Source organism: Oenanthe melanoleuca, chromosome Z, assembly GCF_029582105.1.
Source record: "Oenanthe melanoleuca isolate GR-GAL-2019-014 chromosome Z, OMel1.0, whole genome shotgun sequence".
NCBI lineage: Eukaryota > Metazoa > Chordata > Aves > Passeriformes > Muscicapidae > Oenanthe > Oenanthe melanoleuca.
Genome location: NC_079362.1, coordinates 45304182 through 45330399, shown reverse-complemented (window position 1 = coordinate 45330399; position 26218 = coordinate 45304182). Strand labels below are relative to the sequence as shown.

Here is a 26218-nt window from a genome sequence, read left to right as displayed (position 1 = left end):
TTTTTATACAATGCCTTCGTAGATTATTGTGCTTATTAGACACTAATTATAGAATTCTTAAAAAACACCCTGAAAGTATGTAAGGGCACCTCCTGTAGCTAATAAAGTTTTATGGGGAGCCAAAGAAAAGGCTCAGACTTTAGTATCTGATTTGACTTTATGAACCACTCTGTATAAATTGCTTAATGATACTGGTGATAAACACCTGTATCGTTGTTTAGTTGTGATGGGAGTTACGATGATGTAGCCTTTCTGGATTAAAAATGCGACAGATTTTTTCACTTTTGCAAAATAAGGCTGCCATTAGAGTTGACAAAAAATAGTTTTGCTTATAGAACATGTCTATAATTTGCTACAGAGTAAGTGATAAATGTTTCTTAGGAATATAAATAATGCTGAGAAGAATAGTCTGTCAATAATCTAGCATGGTTGTGGTGTAACATCAGGAGAAAAAGAAAAGTTTGTTCTTGGAAACTGAATATCAGCTGACATCTTGTGACCTCTCAATCAATACAGTGTTGTTTTGCTTTCTTGGCACACTGTTCTATGCACTTTGAAATGGTCAGACTTGTTCATATGTCCCTAATTAAGGCAACAAGATGAGAAGTCTCAATCTAAAGGTTTAATAAATAGCTTTAGTGTGTATATAATGGATATATCAGATTTATAATTGAACTGTTATATAGGACTCTGCAGAGTCATTTCCTTTACAATAAAATTCAAGATAATTTAAAATGTTTTAAAGTCCTCTCCAAGCGTAACATAATCATGTGATCTTCAGCTCAGTAAGGTTTTAAGTAGATGAAGTACTGCATTACTGTATGCATGCTTAGTCACAATAGCAAAATAATGTCAGGAAAAGTGTAGCGTTCTTAACTTTCAGACAACATATTTTTCAAAGTATATAATTGTGTGGTTTTGAAGTTGGCTTCTCTGACTGAATTACACAGGCTTGACCACAGTAGAAATAATATGTGAGACTGCATACCAAATGTATTGGGTATAAATGTAATCCAGAATTTACAGTTTTGTATCTTGTATTAAAGCTTTTGTACAAGTGTCTTTCAGTTATATTTGCTGTGAAAGCATGGCTATACAGCTGTATCTCTCATGACAAATCAGGCTGCTCTTCAGTGGTCTGTATTGTCACTGAAGCCTTAACTAATTCTAATACCTCACATCCAGGGTGAGTAGTTTTCTCTCTGTGGCTTTAAGGCTTAATTTTCGTTCCATGTTTTCCTTCAGGCACTTGTGAGGACAAAGATAAACCTCTGAGCTGCTCTGTCATTGAGACTTTGAGGTGTACCTTGACAGCTTACCAGAACAAGCTGGAAGATATGTCTAATGAGGTAACACTTGCAATGTTTGGCTCTATATGTATTGCATTTGGCCTGCAGCAGTACATACACTTGGCTTGTAAAAAAATAGCAGAAGAGTGGGAATGTTGAGTTGACAGCTTCAAGTATGCCCAAAGAAAAATCTCTGTCGCTACTACTTCTCTAAGCTTGCCCTACAGTGAAGTTTCTTCACGTTAGTGGGGACAGGGAGAAGAGTTTTTTGTCCTTCTAGTTTAAAATGGTTTTCTTGTTCAGTCCTTTAGGATTATTTTCAAAAAACATTTAGGATAACCAGTTGTTCATATATACTGCAGTGTTCCTAAATAAACAATGGTTGAGCCTCAGTAGTCACTGCTATCAGTTATGTAAATGATCATGCTACCCTGTACTCGTAAAACTAGTATAATTTTCTGAGGAGAGTGTGTTTTCAATGGATTCTCTTTGGGAGGTATTTTGCTATAATTTCAATTAAAATAGGACTGTTAGAATACTGTCTTTAAGTTACATAAGAAAATAATACAAATATTTCAATTTTGGGAACCTTACCCTTGAAAAAAATCAGGTGTTTTCCGTGGAGTCCTACTGTCCTTTTTATATCACTGAGTGAGAAGTTACAGTTTTGCATTTATTTTGTTGTGTGTTTGCTAGTCTGACTAAATTACTCCTCTTGGGTGCAAATGTTTTATTAATTTGTGGCTTTAAAGGCTGTAGAAAGAAGTTAACTGCATCACTGAAAATTTTTGTACAAACTTATGATTAGTCTTTGAATAAAACTGGCAAATACAGAAAGGCAAGGTGTGGTAGGATTGTAAAGATGCCAGCACTCTATTGCATTTCTAGGTTTTGTCTTTTAACAAATGCACAGTCTAGCTAGCCAGTCAACATGTTAAGAAAAAAATTAAAATTAAAAAACAAAAAGGAAAAGTATATCAGCTTTGCTCCTTTTATTGGGAAAAGAATGGTCTCCCACAAGACCTTTGAGTTTGTTCAAGGGGCACAAAAATAAGTGACCATGGAAACAATTATACTTTTTAAACAGCAAGCACTGTTAAGTCTCTCCCAGCGAGATAAGAGAACTGATGTGTATAGTCATTATGAAACTCTTCTGAGACCCAAGTCTGGAAGCTGAAGAGTAACTAGGAACATATTACCCACAGCGAATTGTTATTTGGGAGGAGGAGCATCACGTGACAGGCAGCACAGTTGAAAAGTCGACTCAGCAGGCTTTGGCTTAGTGATGTGCTTTGTTGTGAAACTGTGCCAGAGACAGCAGTGGGGAGACCAAGGGGGTGGCTTCTAAGAAAGCAAAGAGAGTGTTCTGACAGAAAGAAGAATGAACTGTCAAGGAAAATAAATCGCAAGCAGAGCAGGACCAACAGATGACCTGCCACAAGACTTCCCAGTAGGACTGTGTGTGACTGACCCTGAAGTTGTCATATGGAGCCAGAGATCACTGAGCACCTTTGTGGTGCACAGAAAGGGCAGTGCTCTGTCCTTCTTGATTACCCCTGCCCCCACAGAGAATGCTGCTTTTGGCTTTTTGTGTGTGAATTTAATAATAAAACTTTTTAATAATACAATAATGCACAAGGGGACTATGAAGGGCACTGTGCAATAAAACTAGGATATTTTAATACACAATAAGGAAGGGTTTTAGTAAGCAACACAACAGTAAGCAAATTTTAGTGGTTCTCTTTATAAAAAGATTTTCAACAAGGTCCCACATATTGATGAATTTTTTAATGTATGTGCACACCTGTATGTATAAGTGAAATATGTTGGTTAACTTGTAATGTGTAATTTTTACCTTACTGTGTTAAACATTAGATTAAAAGATCTAGTTAGTTTGTGTGACTGAAAGCCATAGAAGTGTTTTGGGTTTTGTAGATAACTAGCTTCTGACTTTCTGTACAGTGCAGACACCAGAATATGTTTCGGGGGAGGGAAAGGACAAGTAAACCAATAAAAAGACTGGAAATATTCCAGTAGCATTCTTTAATTTACTATAATTATTTGTAAGGGTTCTGCCAGGTTTCCTGACCTCAAAATATCAAAATAAACATTTTAAAAGTAATGAATACATTTTGTAAATGAGATATTCTGTTTCTGAGTTGCTCCTTAAATGTCAGGTGTTAGCAGTATCATCATATAAACAAAGATACAGATTATTTTGGTATGTTGTTATCCTTTTTGGAACTGGAAAGTGAAGCTGGTATACATGGTGGTACCTCAGTACACATTAAGTAACATCTGAGATGGTTGCTTTTAACCCTAGAGTAGTCACTGTGCCTCTTTGGAACATTACTGCTTTTTACAGTATGCGAGTACTATCCACTGCTCAGTAATGAATCACACTTGCAGCTGGATAATTTCTGCAAATGGCCACAGACTGAAAACTTGTTTTCTCAAACCATTTCCCAGATCATTATCTGAATTTACTACACTTTCAAGTGCATTTCAGAATCTCTGTTTTTGTCAGGGATTTTGAGAGTTAATAGGATAGGTAAGAGTAGACTCTGTTTGGGATTTCGCTACTGTCTTTATTTTAAATCATTATAAAAGAGTTATTTAGTGTTTTTTTAATGGCATGTTATTTAAATTGTATGGAGTACAAAAGCTCCCCAATTAATGAAAATAAATTTTGTTTTTTTGTTTTCATATACAAAATTCTTCCTTTATATTATATTGAACAGATCATTGCAGCCTTTCTGTAAAAGCCTGTTTGACTTTCATATTTTTCACAGCTTGAGAAAACAAAGGCTTTGTGTAAAAAGGGGACAAATGAACTTGAAGTATCTGAGGAGAAAATGTGTGCTTTAAGACAAGACCTTAAGGTATGGTTTAATGAATTTAGCATAAAATTTGAATGTTCTGCAAAAAATGTCTTTCTGGATTAAAAGCAACTTCTTTTCTTATTAGAGTAAGTCTCTATATTTGCTGAGCAAACTAGTTTACCTTGCAAGTCTGTGTGAAACCATGCTGCTTTATTCTCATTGCCACTATAAAGTAAATAATTTCAATGATTGCACTTCCAAAATATGTGCAAAATACATGTATAAATTTGCAAAGTATTATTTTATATTGAAATCAGTATCAGTAATCTTTTTTTAACTGTTTTTATCAAGAAAAGGGAAAATTTTTTTCTCTTTTTGGCTGACACCATTTTTGTAATGTTCTGTCTGGTTAAACCAATAGTCAAGGAAGTGAGCAAGTCCTGAGGCTGTGTTTTAACTTAATCACCCAACTAGCAGTGTATTGTATTACTGCCAAAACAGAATGTCTATAAACCCAGCGTTTTCAGATTCTTTTGCTGAAGATATGCTGTTTTATATTTTATGCAGTGTTTTTGTGTAGCATTCACTGAATCTTCACATTAATGAATACTTGCACCTGATGTGTTGTCACCTGTTACAAACTTCGTTTACTTATTTATGTTCAGAAGATTTAGGGGTTCTGCTTCTGTTACAGCAGCTTTTAAAGTAATCTAAAAATTTTGCAAACCTTTGCAAGAGATACTTGTATTCGTTATGCACAAACTGAGCTTGCTACACACACAGGGTTTTTATGCATTATGCTGGTTTTCAATCTCTCTAAATTTTTGGTAGTAATATTGTATAGATGAACAAAATCTAGATCCAGTCTGAAAGCATTTATATTAGGAATTTTCAGTTTCTTTAATATTTTAATGTTTTCATTTAGAACAATAAAACTTTGCATTTTCTGGATGAATTTGGTAATATCTTTTGTATGACTTCATGGTCTATTAAACTTTGATTTTATGAAAAATAAGCAATGCTTTCAGTTTGACCCTTTGCAAACTTTAGCAGTGCTGTAAATCCAGTGTAACTTCACAATATTTTGGCTCAGAAGGGATAGTGTATTAAGTTTCTATTTACCTGGTGAGATTTTGGTGCTGGTAGCATAATTGTATTTATCATCATTTCTGAATATTACTTATTTCTCATGGTCCAGCCTCCAATGAGAATACTCTTTTTTTTTTTTTTGTTTTGTCTTGCATGTAAAGAATACATGGGCAAAAGCAGCTGTGTTGCTTGCAGACTCAGTTCTAACAGATCAGAGATTCACTTACGAAAATAATGTATCTTTTCAATAGTTTTGAGAGCTTTGCACTCTGCAGAAGATAAGTTGCATGCCTGTGTTCTGCATCTCCTTTTTGGGGGTAAGAAGGGACTGCAAAGATTATGAAGCCTTTCCCTTTCAGAGTTGGATTTCCAATGCTGTCAAGTTGCAAGCTGTGAAAGAGGGCTGTTGTCAGTTTTGAAATTCTGTTCCTGGAAAATGAAGTCCACCTAGCCTGGAGTATTGTGAATACATGTGGCGATATAACTGTTTCTTTCCTCAGGTGATGAGCACTTGACTGAGGTAGCATTTTATAGAGTAATGTTTATACCAGCCTTTCTGTTAAATTCCTCTGTTTTCCAGGAAGCTCAGGATACCATGGCTGATGCCAATAAAGAGTTAAATCATCTGCACGCTAAGTGTGCAGACAGAGAGACTTTAATAGAAACTTTAAAAATGGAACTACAGGATGTTCAGCAATGCTGGGAGAAAGAGAAAGTACGTGCCACAGAATCTGAAAATGAAATCCAGAAGCTTACCAGGGCTTACCAGAAGGATATGGAGGTATTACTAGAGACAAGATGACTGTCAGAGAGTCTTTATTTAATCTCAGCTTTATACATTTACATACATCAGATGGTTACTCTTAGTCTTAACAGATTTATCCCTAAAATATGATTTTAAGATACGTATTTTGAAATATGTGTTTAATATTTACAGGATTTCAGGACATATTGGTTCTCCTTTCTTCTGTATCAGAACTAACAGCTTAATCATTCCAGTATTTTGAATTTTTGAAAAACAGTTTATTTAAAAAGCTATGCCTAACGAACAATTGTTTCTTTTAACTTAAAAGTTAACAGAAATGGATTACAATTGAAACATATAATACTGTTATTATCATGTGTTAATTACTGATCAACGTGGCAATTGCTAGATAGCAAATATAAAATTGAAGTAGTTTAGCATGCATACCACAAAACTTAGAAATTCTTACTTTTTATCTCTTGGCTAATTGTGGTGTGCTATATGTGGGAATGGGTTCACAATGTTCTATTTCAGAACTATTATCTCTCTCCTTGTATGTATTAACAGATGTTAATTTTGTTGCTTTTTCCACCCAATAAACCAGTACTGTACAAGCAATGGCAATGATAACTTGTAGTTGTTGTGCATATTGAGCTCATTACTTCCACAGATTTAGACATGGATGCCAACTGAGTAAAAAGGAAACATTCTTTCCACCTCTTTTACAGTCTGGTATTTAAATGGGGTCCACATGAAGCAGCTGGAATTGTTACACGCATCAAATAATGATTAAAGTGGAGGAAACTAGAAGTCTGGCTATATTGTAAAGTCAGCATGTCTACAACCCTGTGGTTGCATTCAACATGTGTGAATTGATTTGGGGTCTTGGAATCCTGTTTCTCATGCCAAATGGATAATTATCATCCTGGTTTTAACACAGCTCAAACAAAAATGTAATGATGGTGGCACACTGGATTTTCCTTGGGGAATTTGTAGATCTGTTAGAAACAAAGTTAAACTTAACTAAACGAAATTTATTTTTAATTGCCTGAAATACCATCAGATAATTGCAGAAAATGCAACTAAGTGTAGTGGAAAGGGCTCAGAAAAACTCTAGTTTCCCATCTCAGCCATCCATAATTTCTTAAGGTAAAACCTCAACCAAGGCCCCTGGAAAACAATGGGAATTTTTGTAATAGTTTACAAACTTTGTTCTTGTGACTTTTGAGGTACAGCTTGCTATTGTTGCCTTAATCAAGATCGCTAAGTTGCCTCTAAGTACTAAAAGCATTAAGGATGGAATTTCTATGGCATACTATTGTTGCTAAAGTTTATTTATAATTTGCATCAATTTATTATATTACTGACTAAAATCAGTGTAAATGAATGAGGCGTGCCTTGTGGAATTTAACTGATGAAGCTGTAGCCTATTTTGTCTGGCTATTTAGTCTCATATATAATCCACTCAAAAACAATTTTAGAAAGACTTTAGACAGTTGTTTAGATAGTTGTATAAGTGGTGTGTGATGCTGCCAAGCCAATCAGAGAATTTTCTGCATGTTCTGCAGTTGTTGCAAATGGATACAGTTTAAATATAACTGAAAGTTTTACCATAAATAAATAAATTGCATGTATTAATAGCATGGAATTTTTTATCTGTATCTACCATTGTAGGTAGTGGTTGTGGTGACAACAGACCTGTTCTGTATTTATATAAGTTATTTATGTATTATGTCTGAATGGACACATTTTGTAAAAACTGTTTTTTACATTCACTTTAATATTTATGACTGCAAATACTAGCAAAGGTCTGAGAATGAGCTGTTTGGGCTTTTTTTCACTTGCATGTAGTTCATATTACTGCCCATGTGATGCACATCTTTCTCTTTCAATTCTAACACTGTTCAGATACAACATGCAATTTTTCCTTTTGTTTCAGGAGAAACTAACCTTCCTTCATAGCTTATACCAGCATTTGATAGCAGGCTGTGTGCTTATAAAACAACCAGAAGGCATCCTAGATAGATTCTCTTGGCCTGAGCTTTGTGTAGTCTTGCAGGAGAATGTTGATGCCCTGATCTCAGACCTCAACAGGGCTAATGAGAAGGTAAGTGTCCTTAGGCACCAGCTACCTCTATTAAATTCAGTGACATTTGTCCACATCGTAGTATCATTAAAAAGGACTGACATTCATCTTATTTCAAAAAGAATTTGTACGTTAATAATTCAATACCATTAATTATGGCTTGTCTACAACTCAGTTTGATGCCATTGCTGTGGGCATGTAAATGTGACTGAAGTCTGTATGAAGTCTCTAAGCTCCACTTTCAGTGCAGGACATGCTAATAGTACTAGCCAATATTAGCCACAGGGACCTAATTAAAAGAAAATAAATTAATCTTACTGATGAAGCAATTCAAAGAACTTAGTCATTTACACTAATAAAGCAAGTCTTTATTTTACCATAAAACTGAAACAAAATGCACTTACTTGAGGAATATAGTCTTTAAATTATGCGTTTATTATTCAGAGGTACTATTTGAAAGAATGACAGTGTATTTTTTTCATTTAATTGTAACTCATGGATTTTAAAATTATGTTAAAAACTGCAAATGGAAAATACCTATTTTTATAAAGCATGTAAATATTTGTTATAGGGAGGAGCTATACTTTTTGGGATGTAAATAAGCTTATGTGGCGTTTCTGTCCAGAAATCTCTGCATTTTTAGGAAAGAAAATACCTCCTTTTAAATAAATTAAACTGACTCCACAGACTAACATATGACAGTCTTTAGAATTTCAGTTAATTTTCTGGCTCCATTGATCAGGTCAGTCCTAAGACTAGTACAGCAACTCTGGAACTTGTCTGTGCTGACACTAGTAAGGGAAAAATCTTTGTTTGACATTTCTCATCTTCAGGTGTGACCACTGTTCTGGGCTGAGTAAGATGCAAGGCTGGTTACAGTGAATTGTTTTAACTCTGCCCATCGTTTAATAAATGCCCCAGCAATCACTGGACCTACCCCCTTACTAAAGGGGTAGGATAAAATCTAGATTATGAACATTTGGTGTACTGTTCTATTTTACTTTCAAAATAAAGAAGGAAAGGGAGTGGAAGAGAAGGGGGTGAACATTACTGGCAGTGTTTGGGGATGTTGTGTCATACTGTTTCTTGCTTTTTAATTTAGTATGGTTATTGATATTGACTGTGAGGTCTCTAGGGCTCTTTTCATGTGCTTACCAGCTTTTCAGGGATTTTCAACAGTATATCACTTGTGTTGTACCCCCTTTCTTGCAAACAAAATTTTTCCCTTGCATTTCTGTGTGATGTATTTAAAAAGTAGCTTGCTGATACTCTCTAGTAATAAGGTGTATTTAAAGATTATTGCTACCTATTTTGCATGGGAGTTATCCAAAGTTATCCACAGAGTGAATCCATTTGTGCTTGTTGAAAACACTTTCTGTATCCTAAAATGTCCTGAAATTCTTTTAATGCTTAATAGTGTCTGGAGTATTTTGGGTTTCCACTAAAACAAACATTAAATTAAGGACTGGTTTTTTGCATATTATTTGCAATTCTTACAGACTTCTAAGGGACTGTTAAACACAGATTGGTACTTCAGCAACACAAAATTTAATGCATTTGTGTAAAAAAAAAAATATAGAAGTGTCCAGTTCAGTTTTTCAACAAAGAAAGCAACAAATATATGCAATATGGTACAATAATGGCAAAACCAAATTAAATTATTTGTTCATTTTGTTGCACAACTCAAGCAAATAATCTGTCATGAAAGGTTTTTATTTGGTTTAATGAATATGTTGAAGAAATTGCAGTTTAGATTTTATGCTGGAATTGCCTGTGGTTAAATAGGTATGCACGATAAAGTAGAAAGGTGTTTAGAGAAGTAAAACATTTTCTTTTTAAATGCTTGTCACACAGATATCTCACCTGGAATATGTTTGTAAAAACAAGTCCAATACTATGAAGGAGCTTCAGCAGAGCCAGGAAGATGCTTTTAACAAAATGGCTGAACAGATGAAAGCACAGGAAAGCTGTTGGCAGAATGAAAAAAAGTATCTGGAACAGCAGTACTCAGGTCTCCTTGGGGAAGTTCATGCAAGGGCACAGGTATGGTGCTATGAACTTCTGATTTTTTTTTTCTTGTAAATATTTAATGGATTATTTCAGTAGTTGGAACCCTTATCCAGTTTAAGGTTGTTTAAAATTAAAAAAACCTGTAAATTCTGTGCTAGGATTAACTTTATTTATAATAAGAAATAAATATCTTTGTTAAAACATTCTAGAAGTGAATTGCCTGATTTTGGTTACAGCTGCTACTGATTTTTTTTTTTTTTTTTGAGAATGCTAAGGCTGTAAGATTGAATTTGTTTGGTTTAAGAATTATATAGTGTAGCAGTGATTTTTTTCAGTGACATGCTTTGCAAAGACTGCATAGAGTTACAGTAAAATGGTGTCATCTGGGGATAAATTTAGGTATATACATTCTGACCCTAAAAACCAATTAGCAGTGGTAGATTTCAACAGTATTAGAGGATGCTGTTACACAGATGATACAGTGAGCAGTGGGTCATAGGTGTAAAGCTGCTGGTACTGATAGTTAGATAAGTCATTTACATTTTAAAATGTTCACTATTATTCTACAATCACCATTCACCATCTTTTCAATCACATTTGTTTACATGTGTTTCAATTAAAAGTGTTGTGAAATTGTGGAAATAAGGTATGCCTTGTTACTTGTGACTGCCACCTGCAACTTACTTCATCTGAAGAATGCCATATTTGACTCAGATTTTAATCTTGGAAGTCTTTGTGTGCTGAAAAATACATTTATGAAGTAGTGAGTTCTTAGGATTGAGTTGTAATTCTTTACATTTTTTTGCTTGATATTTACATTTCACATTGAATATTGACAAGGCTAAAAACACTACTATGAGTGGAATAAGTGGCATCCAGGCTTATATTAAATTCCCCTAACATCATGTGATTTCAGCTTATGGCTTTCATTTGCCAACAAAAAGAATGGTGGAATAAGGAAACTTATTTTTAGAAATTACATTTCCTTCCTAAAAAAAGAGTGGAGATTCACAATTTAGATTTCTTCCTCTTGTGGATGATGGGTCATGTCTTTAAAAACTCTAGTGTTTGGTGAAAAATAGATGCTCTGCAGTACTGCACCGTTCTTTGGGATGATGCTGAACCTCCCAGTCTCTGCAGCTGAATTCTATAGACAGGATGTAAAACATGTACTGAAAATGTGTCTCTTTTTTGTGGGGTGCATATTAGACATGTCTTTTGGAAAAAACTTCATCTGTCAGCTTGCTGTGTGGGGTTACTGAATCGCTAAAAGGGAAATATTTTTCCTTAGAAACATCTGGGCATGTTTTTAACACAGATTATGCAATGTTGGAGTGTAAACTGGTAGTTTTGTAATCTAGGTAGTACAATGTCTATATACACTTAGATGATTCAACAGTCTCTTTTCCATCTTGTGTTCCAGTTTGTCTTCCTTACCATACAGTGTCAAACTGCCAAGAAGACAGTGGAATTTCTTCTTGATTTCTAATTTGTGACTTACTTTCAATTTGCAAATACCAAATTAAGCCTTTTCTTTCCTGGCATCCATAGGTTCCATAAATGTCTCCTATTAGGGCTGTCCTAGTCCTGATTGCCCATTTTTCCTGGCTTAACTGTATTTTACCTATTGCATTCTGAGCAAGTTAGCTATCCATATTTGTCTGCAAGATCAGTGCTTTGTTTGATCAGGGGTGTGCAGACAGACTAAAATAATAGCCGTATTTCCAAAAGAAACAAGGACAAATGTGCCACAAGTTACAGAATGTCTTCAAAGGATCTTTAAGATTTACTGACGGCCAGCAATTACATAAAGATGCAGAATGCAATATTTAAATTTAATTATTTTAGTGAGCTTTATTCATTAAATTTTATAGGAAACATATAATCAGTGCAAGTGGAATATAATTTGCCAGTGTTTCATTGTACATCTGGGGGTCTCCTCACTCTAGGACATTCTAGCACTACAAGGAAACTGTAGCAATTTGCTACATTTTCCATACAAAGATCTGAGTGTTAATTGCAAGCACTTTAGTGAAATAACTCCTTGTAGGATTTAGTTCCATTCTGAGAAGGAAAGATGAGTGATTTTTGCTGTCCTGCACCGACCTAATGATACATCATAAGATGCTTCTTTTTATTTGTAACTTTGTCTTCAGCCAGTGTTCCATGACTACTTCTAGGTATTTTCTCCTCAGAGGTCCTGTGTTGAGACTTCTTTAGTTTTTCAAATTGTTGAGATGTGTGTGAAAGCAAACCATAGAGTGTCAATTCATACTCTCAGGAGTTAACAGAGAGCTCTAACTGCACAGCAATATAAGTAATGTATCTTGAAAATTATTGTATTGGTTTATTAGAAGTGCAGTAGAGAGTTAGGGCTTTTCAGAATGGTTTCCTTATAATAAAAACTGGAAAATCTGGAGATTTTTGTGACAGTGACACCTGCTACTACTTCTGTCCTCAGCCAGTGCTGTTCAGGGTCCCTGGTTCCACAGTAGGATCTATGAATGTTAATGGATGCTACTTCACAGCTGGTACTGTAGGACAGATGGATGGCGTAATCAGAAAACAGTTTTACTGTTTTTCTATAGGACAGAAATTCCCAGAGTAACCTTATCACAGATCAGCAATAAACAAAGCACTCTGTATATACCACTCTTTGTCAGTGGTCTCCATGTTTGGAGAGTCAATGGAGCTTAAAATGGATATCCTTTTTCTTTGCCTTTTTTAGCCGGAGTCTAGTCCTCTTGATTTGAGAGTGTGCCATTTTGAAAATGTTACTGTGCCAGTTCCTTAGACTCACACAAACTATTTATTATTTATAGTCTCATAGGAAATGTCTTCTGAATTCTACCAGTTGTTGTTTGTTTGTTTGTTATATAGACGTTTATTAATCTGTCCCCATTTTTTGTGGCAACTGCTTAAAAAGGAAGGGTTTTGTTCTCATATGCAAAAACATATTGGGAGAGAAAAATACTGTAACTACTTTTAAAATGGCAATTTCAACAGAAAAATTAAAGGTTTGCTAAATAGGAATAGGAAAAAGTCCCCTGGGTAGAAAAAAAGTGTTGAGTTTTTTTTCTTGGTTGGAGGCCTTTTACATTGAGGCAGGTGAATTAGATAGAGGATGGGATATATGGCAATTATATGAAAAGTCACTACAATCAGTGCAAAGGGAGGAAGAGAAGTGTGTGCAACTGTGCTGGTTCTGACCTACCAGGTGCCTTTGGTAGGCATGTCTGGTCCATGTACTTAAAACACAGCAAAGGGAGAAGACTGTTGATGTTAGTTATAACTGTATATATATGTGTATGTATACATATATATATATATATATTTGGAAAAATAAAACAGCTGAGCTACAGAAATCACTGACTCACAGAATCACAGAATGGCTTGGGGTGGAAGGAGCCACAGTGGGTCATCTGGTCCAATTCCCCTGCTCAAGGGGATCATTCTAGAGAACCTTGCACATAATTATGTCCAGATTGTTCTTAAATATCTCAGTGAGGGACACTCTAGAACCTCTTTGGCCAATCTGCCAGTGCTTGGTCACTGCACAGAAAAGAAGTTACTTTTGTTCAGGTGGAACATTCTGTGCATCAGTTTGTGCCCATTGCCTCTTGTCCTATTGCTTGGCAGCACTGGGCAGGTGAATCCATCCACTGACACCCTCCCTTTAGATACTTGGAGACACTGATGAGAATCACAGAATCACAGAATTGTTAGGTTTGGAAGGGACCTCTTTATATCATCTAGTCTAACCCCCACCCCACCAAGGCAAAGTTAGGTAGGGCAGGTTACACAGAAATGCATCAAAGTTTTTGAATGTCTCGGGAGACTCCACAATCTCCCTGGATAGCCTTTTCCAGTACTCTGCCACCCTCAGTGTAAGGAAGTTTTTCTCATTTTGAAGTAGAACTTCATGTGCTTTAGTTTTTGGCCATTGTTCCTCATCCAACATCAGTATTGGGCACCACTGAAAAGAGTCTGGCACCATGCTCCTGACGCCACCTTTGAGATATTTCCATGTATTGATGAGATCCCCTCTCAGTCTTCTCTTCTCCAAACCAAACAGACCCAGCTCCAGCTCCCAGAGTCTCTCCTCACAAGAGAGAAGCTCCAGACCCCTGATCATCCTCGTGGCTCTCCTGGACCCTCTCCAGCAGCTCCTTGTCTCTCTTGTGCTGAGGAGCCCAGAACTGGTCACAGCACTCCAGGTGTGGCCTCACCAGGGCTGAGTAGAGGGGAGGGATCACCTCCCTCCTCCTGCTGGCCACACTTCCCAGAGCAGCCCGGGATCCCCTTGGCCCTCCTGGCCACAGGGGCACTGACAGCTCATGGACAGCTTGTGATGCACCAGGAGCCCCAGGTCCTTCTCCACAGAGCTGCTCTGCAGGAGCTCAGCCCCAGCCTGTGCTGGCACTTGGGGCTGCTCCTCCCCAGGTGCAGGACCTGGCACTTGCCCTTGTTGAGCCTCATCAGGTTTCTCTCTGCCCAACCCTCCAGCTGATCCAGGTCCCATAGAATGGCAGCAGAGCCTTCAAGTGGATCAGCCACTCTCCCCAGTTTAGTGTCGCCAGCAAACTCTCTGAGGGTGCATTCAATCCCTTTCTCCAGGTCATTGATAAACAAATTCAATGAGATTCAATCCTTGGTAATATCTCTGGCTGCAGGCCTGCAGCTGGATTCTGGTACATGATCACGACTCACTAAGCTCTGCAATTGTAAATTCTTGATTCACCCCAGGGTCCATTTATCTAACCTACAATTCCTGAGCTTACCTGCAAGGATGCTGTGGGAGACAATATACATGAGGTCCCATCTCAGTCATTTCTTTTTGAGGCTGAACAGGCCCAGCTCCCTCATTCTATTGTAAGAATGAAGCTCCAGTGCCTTTGTCACCCTCTGTTGGACCTGCGCCAGGACTTCAATGTCTCTCTTGTAATGAGGAGCCCAGAACTGTAGAAAGCCTCAGATATAGCCTCACTAAAAATGAGTAGAGGGGCAAGGTCACCTCCCTTGTTGTCCTTGACATGCCTGCCCATGTTAAATTCAGATGCACCTTGATCTTCCTTGTCTCGTTTCTACTTACTCTAACTACCTCTCTGTCTTCATGCCAAGTGGCCTGACCCTGTTTCCATCTCCTGTGTATTTCCTGCCTGGGTAATGACAGTTTTTCATTTGATCATGCAAGTCTGTTACCCCATTTGCCTGACTTCTTGTACATCGGGATGAGTTCTTGAGCCTGGAGGAATTTATCCTTGAATATCAGCCAAATCTCATGCGCCCCTCTTCCCTGTGGGGTTCTTCCAAGAAGATCCTCAAAGAAGCTAAAGTTAGCTCTCCTGAAGTCCATGGTTACCATTTTACTTGCTGCTCTTCTTCCTCTTCCCCTGATGCTGAAGCCCTCAGCCTTCGCATTCCCAACAAGGCCTTCCCTATTAGTGGAGGTCAAGCAGCACAGTATTCCTTGTGGGATCCTCCACTACCTGTGACAGGAAGTTGTCATCAGTGCTTCTCAAGAATCTCCTGGGCTGTTTGTGTTTCGTGGTACTTGTTCTGCAGCAGATGTCAGGGTAGTTAACGTCCCCCCACAAGAACCAGTGTCTGTGACGCTGAGGCTTCTTTGTGCTGCCTGATGTCATCCACTTTCTCCTGCTGCTCAGGTGGCCTGTAGCAAACACCCACAAGTTTCACCCCTATTGATCTGCCTTTCTATCCTGACCCATAAGCTCTTGACTCACTCATCATCCACCCCAAGTCAGAGTTCCAGGTGTTGCCAGAGGGAGGGTAACTGCACCACCTCGCCTTCTTCCTAAATAGCCTTTCCCTTATTACAGCATTCCAGTCATATGAGATCTCCCACCACATCTCTAATTACTAAAGTCAGAGTTCTTTGACTGCACACAGATCTCTAGTTCCTACTGTTTGTTCCGCATTCTGTGTGCATTGGTGTACGGGCTCTTCATGGAAGTATTTGATTGTGTCTGTATCCCAGTGGGGATACATAGTCTGTCTTCTGGTTACATCTTTGGATGCTTGTACACTCTGGAGGCATCCCCTCTTAAGCCTCCTTTTGCTGCTTGGGTGGTCGCTGTAATTTTCCCATTCCCATGCCTTTTCTGTGTTGAGCCTGGCCCTGTCCCTGTCCCCCTTTAAATCTAGTTTAAAGCTCTTCAGTGAACCCTGCTAAAATCCTTTCCCCTCTTTGAGGCAGGAGACTGTTGTCAGCAGACTCAGTGTCATATAAACTGAACCATGATCAAAACCCCACAAATTCTGATAGTAACACCACTCTTGAAGCCTCATATTCCTCTGGGGGATTTTCCTGGGTTTTGCTGCATCATTGCCCACAAATGGAAGGACAGGAGAGAGAACAGCTTCTGCTCCAAATCCTTTGACAATTATCCCAAGGCCCTGGGGTGCCTCTTGACATTCACAGCGTTTTTATTGGGACTTTGTTGCTACTCACCTGCTAAACAGGTAATGGGTAGTGATCAGTTGGCTGTACCACTGGCAAATTTCTTGGTGGTGTCTCTTATCTGGGCTGCATGAAGGCAAAACACTTCTGTATAGGTTAATTCTGGTCAGCATATTGGGCTCTCCATTTCTCTAAAAAGGAGATCACCAGTTACTACTACCATTCATTTTTTTCTTAATTGAGAAGGTCATGATGTGGGGGGTAGGCTGCCCTGTCCTAGACAATCAGTCCAGCCAAGCTGGACTTCTGCCCATGTTCTCATTTCCTTGATTCTGAGATTCCAGGGCCCCATAACTATTGTATGAGGGCACATGGGAAGGTGAAGTCGTTTGGGAGGGGATTCACCTGCACCCCCCCAACCCAAGGAGGAGCCTGTTTCCACTCACCTCTTGTATCTGAAGTCCCCTGCTGCCTGATGGTGAGAGGGTGGGGAATCTATTGCTTTATGTGAAGTGGACAGAGGGTGTATTTATCTGAGATACAGTGGAGTGCAGTTCCACTACTAAGTCTCTTCTTCACACTCCCTAATACTTCTTAGTCTTCAGGTTTTGTAAGTCATCCATCTGATCACGACTCACACAGCTGTTGTCCTGAGAGCAGTGCCAGGCTCCATCATTCCCTGTAGCCTGAGACCTGGAGTCTTACATGGTTTCATGGACACTCTGTTTGGGTTGCCCCGTCCTTTCTGGTCTGCACAGAGGAAATAACTGTTGTCCAAACAAACACCACAACTGAGCTCTATCACTGAGAGTGAGGATCACCAACTGAGCTAAGTGCATGAGTTGCCAGTGCCTCAGTGCCCTTCCTGCTTGCCCTGGCTGTGCAGTGTCATGGTGCCATGGCTCATGCCCCATTTGCCCTCTGTTCATTGCATTCCTGCTTGCTTGCCCACCCTGGGGGCAATTTTAGTACATGTGGGGATGGGCCCTGTCCTTCTACTGCCATCTATGCTCAGAGCTCCAAAAGAAAAACCTTATGAAATCTCTGTGTTACTATATTTATAGTTTTCAGTTCTATTTCAATGCCAGAATAAAGGGTAAGGGTGTTGTAAGAAGCAGGAAAGAATAGTTTTGCTAGTAGCACCTGCTTTTTTGTTCAGGATTCTTGGAATTGATGAAGCTCTGCAACCCAGTGAGGTGGCCCTCAGAGCTCAAACACCAAAGCAAACCAGCTTGCCAATGTTTAGGAAGAAAAGTCCGTGTTTCTTTCAAGAACTGTGCTTTTAAGCTTTAAAGAAAACTCTAGAAACAGTGTCTGATATAGCAAAAGAAATTATTAGCCAGTAAAAGAAAAAGAAGGTTCTATTTTCTCGCAAAACTTACATTTCTGAAGTCAGAGGTTATCTTATTTACTTTTGCATATTACCATATCACAAAACGCACAAAAAAAGCACTTTAATTAGCAAGAGCACTGAATGTTGGTATTGCTGTCCAACAGCCCTGTAGGGATGACAATTTGTTTACTTAGATATTGGCCTTTCACCTGTGATGGCCAGAAACCATTGGTTGGTTTCTAAATTTGGCTTACCTTTTCAGTTCCTTCCAGTCATGCTATCAGGGTTTTTATCTATAAAAATAAAACACTGTAAATAATGCAGTAGCATTGAAAGTATTGTCCATGTTCATACTTTATTTCAGCATAGTAAAGTGACATATGTGGCCTGTAAATTGCATTTTGAAATTAAATCTTTTAGTGGCCTACTCTATTTTTGTATCACTTGAAGTATTTTAATAGCATTACAAATTCTTTCCCTTCCTAAAAAATTATAAAATATTTATTTGATCAAAGACATTTTGAATTGACTAGGGTACATCTCTATGTGTGGAAGAATCTTCTCTTTTCATTCTAGGGATAGCTGTGTATATTTTCTTTCCCCTTTTGTGCAGAATGGAGGGGAAAAGAAACTAGTGTGCCCTGCTCACCACTTGTTTGGGACCTGTACCAAATACAACATGGAAGAATATGGCTGGAATAATGTCACTCCATGTTCAGCAAAATTGTCTGTAGCTCTAAGAGAGGTATCTGAAACCTAGCACAGTCCTCAGTTTTCTTCATCATATGGGCTCATAATTCCATCCATGTTTGCCTTTTTGTGACCATATATTTTAGCTGACGCGTTAGCATTTAACTTGAGCTTTGTGAAAAGTGCCTAAAATTTATTCTCTCTGTATACCAGTGGAGCCTGTTTAAATGTAGTCATTGTTTCAGTCACAGCAGGCTCTCTTGCATCAAGAACCCTGTTTAAGTTTCTGAGATCACTTAGAGCACCCAGCGTACTGTCTTGATTCCAGTACTGCATCCTATTATTGTCGTCCTGGTATTTCCTGCCTTGTTACCATCTTCATTTGTCTATACCAGTGTGTTTTCCCACTTTCTCCATTTCAGGGCACTTAGAGAAAAAAAAAAATGTTCTGCAACTTAAAATAGATCTATAATGACACTGGCCAAAATGAAACCATCTATAATACACTGTTCTTTTGAAAACTCAGTTCTGTATGAGAACTAATTAATCTGTGAATATATAAGTAGGGGGTTGATTACAAAGTAATTAAGAGATCACCTTTACTTCCCCTTTTCCAGCTGCTGCCAATCTGTCTACGTTTATGTTCCAGAGCCTTCCTTATTTTTTTCCTCTCCCTTATACTAACTTTATTTCTGCTTTGTAGAGTGATGTTCTTTCTGAAACTGGAGCATATAATTGCTTATTGTTAAGTGAACTCATAGAACTGTGTTGTGGAAAACCCGGTGCAGGCTATTGGAGTACTAAGGATTATCATCAGGAACCAGAAATCTGTTTGTAACTGAAGACTATGCAAACTTTACTAATACTGTTTGTTTTCATATATCTGGTTGTTTAACTGTTTGTTAGGAGATAACTTCATCATCATTACTATTATTATTTTTTCCTTTAGTGTGTTACTTGAATGTGAAGAAACAAAATTATTTTCTTTTTTCTTTTGTCTAGGTAAAAATTATTTTGTTAAGTAAAAAAACTCGTTAATATTTCTTCTGGTTTTTTTTGTTTTTTTTCTCTTATCCCAGGAATACCAAGAAACAGCAGAGAAAAATAAGGAAAAAATTTATGTCCTTGAAAAAAGTCAAGAAAAATTGGCTCTTGAAACCATCTCTGTAAAAAAGATGTTAACACAGTTTCAGAAGGAGCATTCCTCGCTCTTGGCAGCCTGTGCACTATTGGCAGGTGCCCTGTATCCTCTGTATGGCCGATTGTGTGCTATGTCTTCCCAAAGAAACCTTCTTCAGGATCAGGTGAACATTTATGAATTAGCAAACCAGAAGATTAGGACTCTAGTTCATGCTCTCTCTGATGATAAGGAAAACAGTCAAGATGATGCAAAACTAAAGAAAAGAAAATCCCAAGGCCTGATTTATGTATTCCGAAGAGCTGTGATTGCAGTTTTGGCAGCCAACAGACTTAAAGTTTTAGCACAGTCTTCTAGTACCTTCTTCACCTGGACAAATGGCTTAAAAGAAGGCATTGGAATTCCAGTTTGTGTAGGAGAATCCAAAGGCAAGCGTAATCTGTCAAGTAAGCTGATTTTTTTCTTCTTTGATAAATGTTGTGTCAAATGACATGGTTAGTGAAAAACATATGGTAATATTATTTATAATAGGGTGTGAATACAAATTTAATGACATTTTAACAAATGTTATTTCTGAGTTTTTAGATAACTTGATAAATGTAATTTCTCCTAAAAGAATATGTTCAGTGTTTTAGCAATGCAAGTAAAGTTGCAACTACATACGAACTCCCAATGTTTGATATGCTCAGTATTTGCATTGTAGATTTCAGAACTAGGTCCTATTGCATCTGCTCTATGTGATACATTTCTTGAAACATTCCTATTTACGTTGGTGTTCCTATACCAACATATTTTTTGAAAAAGTATATTCTCTTCTTTTAGTAATAACTTGTAGTACTTATTTCCTACTGAAAAATGCAAGGAAGTTTCTTACTGATTCAGGTAAAATACTAGTGTGGAATTTCTGGGTTTCCTTTAGAAGTTATGTAGTGTTCTTGTTTCTTTCTGTTACCAAACCAGCTCATGCATCCTCCTACAAGGAAAAATGGTCCAAAAATGTTTTCCAAACTGGAAGATTCATCTGTTTTTCTGGTTTAGTGCTTGTGGAAGAATATTTAATGCAGTCTAAATTGTCCTGAAAATAGTCTGTGGCTTATTTACTTTTAGCTTTAGGCAATTTCTGAAAGTAGTGTGCCTCGCCTAAGTTATTCAGTTTTATTGATAGCTACAATTCTATTCCACAGGTTGTGAAGAGGAAGAGCTTGACTGTATGGAAGCACTCAGCTGGTTTGCTAGTTCCAACCTCCTTGCTGCAATAATCAGTTCCGTTGCTGAGTTGCAGGATGTCGTTAACAAACCAGGTAATTAAAAAAGTATATTCTTGTAGTTGAAGACTGAAAAAATGACCAGGATGGTTACATCATCTCCATTTTTAGGATTTATTTACACTATTCTGGATCAAATCTCCTGAGAGCTGTATTGATGGAACAGATTGAATTTTCTTTAATTGGTGATACGATATTTTATCCTTTTGGTATATAGAGTCATGGGAACAGAAGGCTGAAGAGTGCTTTTAGAAAGCATATGTACTGTTTTGCCTATTTGATTAGGAGATATTAAAAATAATCTGCACCACATAAATAGATATTTGCCTAACTTGTTTTTAAAAGCTTCCAATGAAGTAACTCTTCCAAGGTTCTTAGTTATCTTGTTCCACTGGTCTAATATTCAAGAAGTGTTTTCCTGGAGCTCAACCTAATATTTTTCCATAGAGAAAATCTATGTAATTTTGTTTTTATTTGATTTGTATTTCTGAAGTGTAGGCTCTAAAACTGGTACATCTTCAACTTGGGGCATTACAGCTGCTGACAGAAAGGAAGTAATTTCCTACTGTGTTTTATATGATATGAATTTAGTAGTTCAAAACCTGGAAGACAATGAATTTAATGGATAATACTTTCATGTGTTTTACCTGCTATCTTGCAGTTTTTGAGAGAAAAATAAAACGCTCTCAGTTTACACAATGTATAGCAGTCCTTATTTTACATCTCTACAGTGTTCCTTCTCTAAGTTTATGCTTAATTAGGTTTGTGTCTAGATTTTCTAATTTTGTTAATGTCTGGTTGTATAGAATTCTACTATGGCTATGAAAAATTGTAGTGTCAGTTTCTGGAAATGTTCCCTTATGATTCCCAGCTGCTAATTATTTTCTTTAATTTATTTGCAGTGAGAACTGATGTAAGATTTTGCTTTGTTCATCTGCCTTGCTGCCTTAGTTCTTTAGTAACTTTTAATTTTAAAATACCTATACTTCTGTCACAGAATAGAGGCTGTTTAAGGAGGGATAATTTATAAGAATAAAAGGAATTAGCAGGACTGCATAAGATGATTCATATTCAAGAAGCTTAAATAGCAAACCCATACCAGAAGACATTGAAACAAAAGTGTTTTGATTCAGTTTCAGAAGCTCTCTTCTTTGGTTATCCTTTTTTCAGTAACTTAAATTTACATCCTTACAAAGCAAAGTTTGAACTTTATTTTGGAGTATTCACAGGGTTTATACTGCAAGTGTTCCTTTGTGCAGAGTGTTGTGTAGAAACAGCAAATTGAAGAATAATTGAGTGAAATGCAGCACCAGCAGCATGGATGTGCTGAAATGACTGATTAGAACACCCTAAATGTATGATGTTTTGCCAGTTTGAAATGTATGAGAATTCTGCTGGTCTCTACTAGATATCTCTGCACTCAACACAGGCTTGATTTTGAGAATTAGGAAGAACCATGCTGGGAACGTTACGGCCACAGTCAGTTTGGTGATTCTTTCATATTTTATCTCTATTTTAAGTAATTTCCACAGAACCTCAAGGTCTAACTGCTTATGTATTACTTGGAATTTTGTTGCTCATGAGATCACATCTCCTAAGAATCTTTTCAAAAAATAGTAATAAATAATTTAAAATTTGACATGAAATTTCCGTAAGTATTGAAGTAATTAGGCTCTGAAGGAATATATTGGAAAGCTTCCACACTTAGAAAATTACTTTATGTTCTGTAAGTAATATTTTAAATAGGACTTAAATCTTCAAATTGACTTCAATGATGTTGGATTCCTTAAACAATTGTAAATAGGCAGTCTTTCCATATCTGTATATAATGGCAGTTCTGGATTAGACTATACGTCACAGAAGAGAGTACTACAAGAAGGTACTGTCTGGAATGATTCAGTGTCTTAGAAATTAGGTTTAAAGATGGCTCTGGGGAACCATTTGAGGCAGCTGAAAAAAACAAGTCCAGATCACTTAAATGATGCTGGAACATTTGGATTTGTATGCTCTGATTAGAGATACCTTTCTTGATCTTTTAAATAAGTGGTTTTGTTTTGATGTTGATGATCGTTTCCCTTCGTAGTGTTAGTTTGGGTCTCTCTACCATGTCATGGAATGATCTCTGTACTTCAGTTTCAGTGCAAGTTTGTTGCTGTTGCAGTGTTTTTTGTTTGCTTTGGGTTTTTTGTAAGGTTAGATTTTAGGTTTGTTTGAACAAAATCTGTGCTCTGATAAATGAGAGACTGTAATGGCCAATGTTTTCAATACAAATACCACCAACTGTTAAATATACAAAGCTTTAAAAGTTTGACATTTTAGTCTTGCATAGCACAAAGTTTATCCTGCTGACTTGGTTTTCAATTTCACCAAAACAGATTAAACAAGAATTGTTTTTTTCATCTTTTCATGTTTTTCACCTTTTTTTCCATTTACTTAATTGTGCTTTGTTGTATACCTGTATTTTTGTTAATCATTTCTTAGACACATCATAATGTACATAATTTAATGTTTTTATTGTAGTTCTTTCATTCTTCATGGTAGGTATTTAAGATATATATACTTAAAAGTTTATTCTCCTCTCAGTTATTATAGGTACACTTACGTGTGCAGTTGATTTATGTTTTTATTTCATCTTTCAAAGCAATCAGTAACTTAGTTAGAAATATTTCTGTCTATTTATTCAAAGCTAGTCTTCATAAAAACGATGGAGGACACGACTATTTATCCCTAGCCCAAGAAAATACCTTAAGTTGTGGATGCTGAGCTGTACTGGTTAAGGGGAATGCTTGTGAATGATCATTTGAAAATGCTACAACACAATTGTCTAAATTATTATTTTAAATTTACTTTTGATACAGTTAAACATGAGATTCTAGACACAGAGAAAGGGGCTGCCATGCTAGGTACTGCATATATGGAAAAATACTGTTTTTTGACAGGCAAACAATCTCACAAGCTAAGACAGCAAGTGGAAATACTGGGAAAAGTGAAGGAACAGTAGCGCATTGAGCATATCCTTTTTCTGATATATACCAAAAATCATTGCAAAGGACAGTTTTTGAGAAGGTCTTGGCATCATCTTACATGGAAGGCCATAAAAACGTTCTAGTTTTAATTTTTGATTAATTTAACTAAGCAATCAATTAGCGAATGCATTCTGACTGTAGAAAAGAGAGGGTCTTTGAAGCTGAAAGACAGCTATGGCAGGATAATCTGTGATAAGAGTTAAGTTGATGAAGGTAGATTTTTATGTGATCAGTAATAGAGAACCGACAAAGAAGAGGATTCTTTGCCAAAGTAGACAGAGCATGCAATAGCAGTGTTTTCTGGGTATGAAAATAATTTTTTTTTTTTTTTTTAATTGCAAAGGATGTTTAGTTAGTTGAAGTGCAAGATAAAAATGCCTCATAAGATTTTTAACTTAAAAGATGCTAACTTAGTCATGAAGAAAAGGCAGATCTACTAGTCACTGAGGTTATGGAGAGCATGTACTCAAAAATGATCCTCCAGTTAAGCACTGGAATCATTGGAGTGGTGCTATTTCAAAACCAAGCAGGAAAATTACTTAGAAAAGAAAATGTTTTATTTTATCATGTGCTTTTTCTGTTATTGCTTACAGATAAGTCTCAACCTCACATATAAATGATCTTCTTTACATTGAGAATTGTAATAAAAATGTATCAGTAATCATGTTATGTTTACCTTGTACCTCTGGATTTTTCCTTCACAGTCTATAAACAGAAATTCTTTAACTTAAGACAGGGTTATTTTTTTCTGTTTGTGCTCTTAAGTAAATATTTTAGTCACTGCAGCAACAGGAGATCTGCTGTACTACTGAATGTAAATAAGCTCTTCCATGCTTGTCATCTTACACTGATAGTATCATAAGACAAGTAATGACAGATTAAGACCTGCCTAGCAGAGGGAAAACTAAATTACAAGACTTTTATTAAGGCATAAATAAACCTATTAACTGTTATCTGGAATACCAATTAGTGGAAGGAGCACTGACAATTTTATTTATCAACATTAAACACAATTATTAATTACAGACCTGACGAATCTAGCAGTAAGCAGGACATGTTGGGTGTGCTGGGGCCTTAAGTCCATTATATGAGAAGGATGATTACCAAAATCCTGTGGGGAAATACGTAATTGTAGCTGTAAAATTTTAATTGCCTTGGAATAAGGTAAATTATATTCTCTTGTCTCAGAATATAAATAGTATGGCATTAAGGTACCAAGCCTCACTAATTTTGAACAGCAAATGATTTAGACATCTGTAGAGAGGAGGGAAGAGAAATCAGGAAATCCTCAGAAATTTGCATTGTAAATATTACAATACATTGATTTACTATGTGTTACTACTTCTGACTTACTTGACCTGACATCTGCTTGCTTGCATCTGTCTTGCATGTTTTCTGAGTTACAAAGTTAGAACACTAAAGAAAGTCTTTAGAAGTGTGGCTTTGGAGAACATGATAACTGGACAAGTAGTCTTTGACAAACACATCCTATTCTTTAGAATCTTACCCTACCCTCCCATTCACAAATTAATAGGAGTAGAATTTTCATTCCTAAATACACACAATTTGTCTTAAAGTCTCTCTCTGAGATATTCCTTTGAACTCAGTCTTTCAGTCTGTAATAGAAAATTTCTATTGAGTGTCTTAGAGATGTTGTTTGTTGTAGTTTTTTTCACTGAAAGAAACTGAAGTTAATAACCTGCTTGATGTTTCTTCTCTGTGTTTTGGTTTGGGCTTTGTTGTTGTGGGGTTTTTTTGTTTGATTGTTTGAGGGTTTTGTTTGTCTTTGTTTTCTATGTTGTTTTTTTTTTAAAGGTACAACGTCCTGGCTTTCTGGAAAGTTACTTTTAAGTGCAGCCAAGAATTCATTTTCAAAACTTATGGACAAGTTGAATGTTATAATGGAGACAGTTCCATTAGACCACAGCAAGTACTTTACTTATCTGGAGAAAGACTCCTTGGTACAGAGCCTGGCTCATGGACTTAATAAAATAAATACCCAGGCCCTGGAAGCTGGATTGTGTGACAGTGTATCCAGTATGGTATGCATAATTATAGTCCTTCTTCATGTAAGCAGTAGGTTCATGGCCTAAGTGTTAGGATGAAGCTCTCTTGATAGTACCATTAATTTTGTTTCAGTTTATAAAACTGCTACATTGAAGTCAACTATGTAGACATCAAAAGTTGATTCCTAACACCCAGAAGCATTAGAATGTGAATATAATTTTTCTTTTATGTCACAGAATTTTAAGAAGAGATTTGATGTATCCAAGAAAAAGGATTTTTTAAGGTTCTGTCAAAGTT

General features: G+C 36.7%; 2 protein-coding genes across 4 annotated transcripts in view; one reads left to right on the top strand and one right to left on the bottom strand.

The window, feature by feature from the left end:
* CCDC171 (coiled-coil domain containing 171) overlaps positions 1-26218 on the top strand; it is a 161478-nt gene that overhangs the window by 52735 nt on the left and 82525 nt on the right. For all 3 annotated transcript variants that reach the window (XM_056514607.1, XM_056514608.1, XM_056514609.1), the window contains 8 exons: positions 1246-1349; positions 4082-4171; positions 5781-5981; positions 7885-8052; positions 9886-10074; positions 19565-20069; positions 20808-20924; positions 25730-25956. In XM_056514607.1, coding sequence (XP_056370582.1) covers positions 1246-1349; positions 4082-4171; positions 5781-5981; positions 7885-8052; positions 9886-10074; positions 19565-20069; positions 20808-20924; positions 25730-25956 — 1601 coding nt within the window. The remainder of the gene's footprint in view (positions 1-1245; positions 1350-4081; positions 4172-5780; positions 5982-7884; positions 8053-9885; positions 10075-19564; positions 20070-20807; positions 20925-25729; positions 25957-26218) is intronic.
* Positions 17829-26218, bottom strand: part of BNC2 (basonuclin 2) — a 608431-nt gene continuing 600041 nt past the window's right edge. The window contains exon 7 of the transcript XR_008842612.1: positions 17829-17839. The gene's annotated coding sequence lies outside the window, so the exon portion shown is untranslated. The remainder of the gene's footprint in view (positions 17840-26218) is intronic.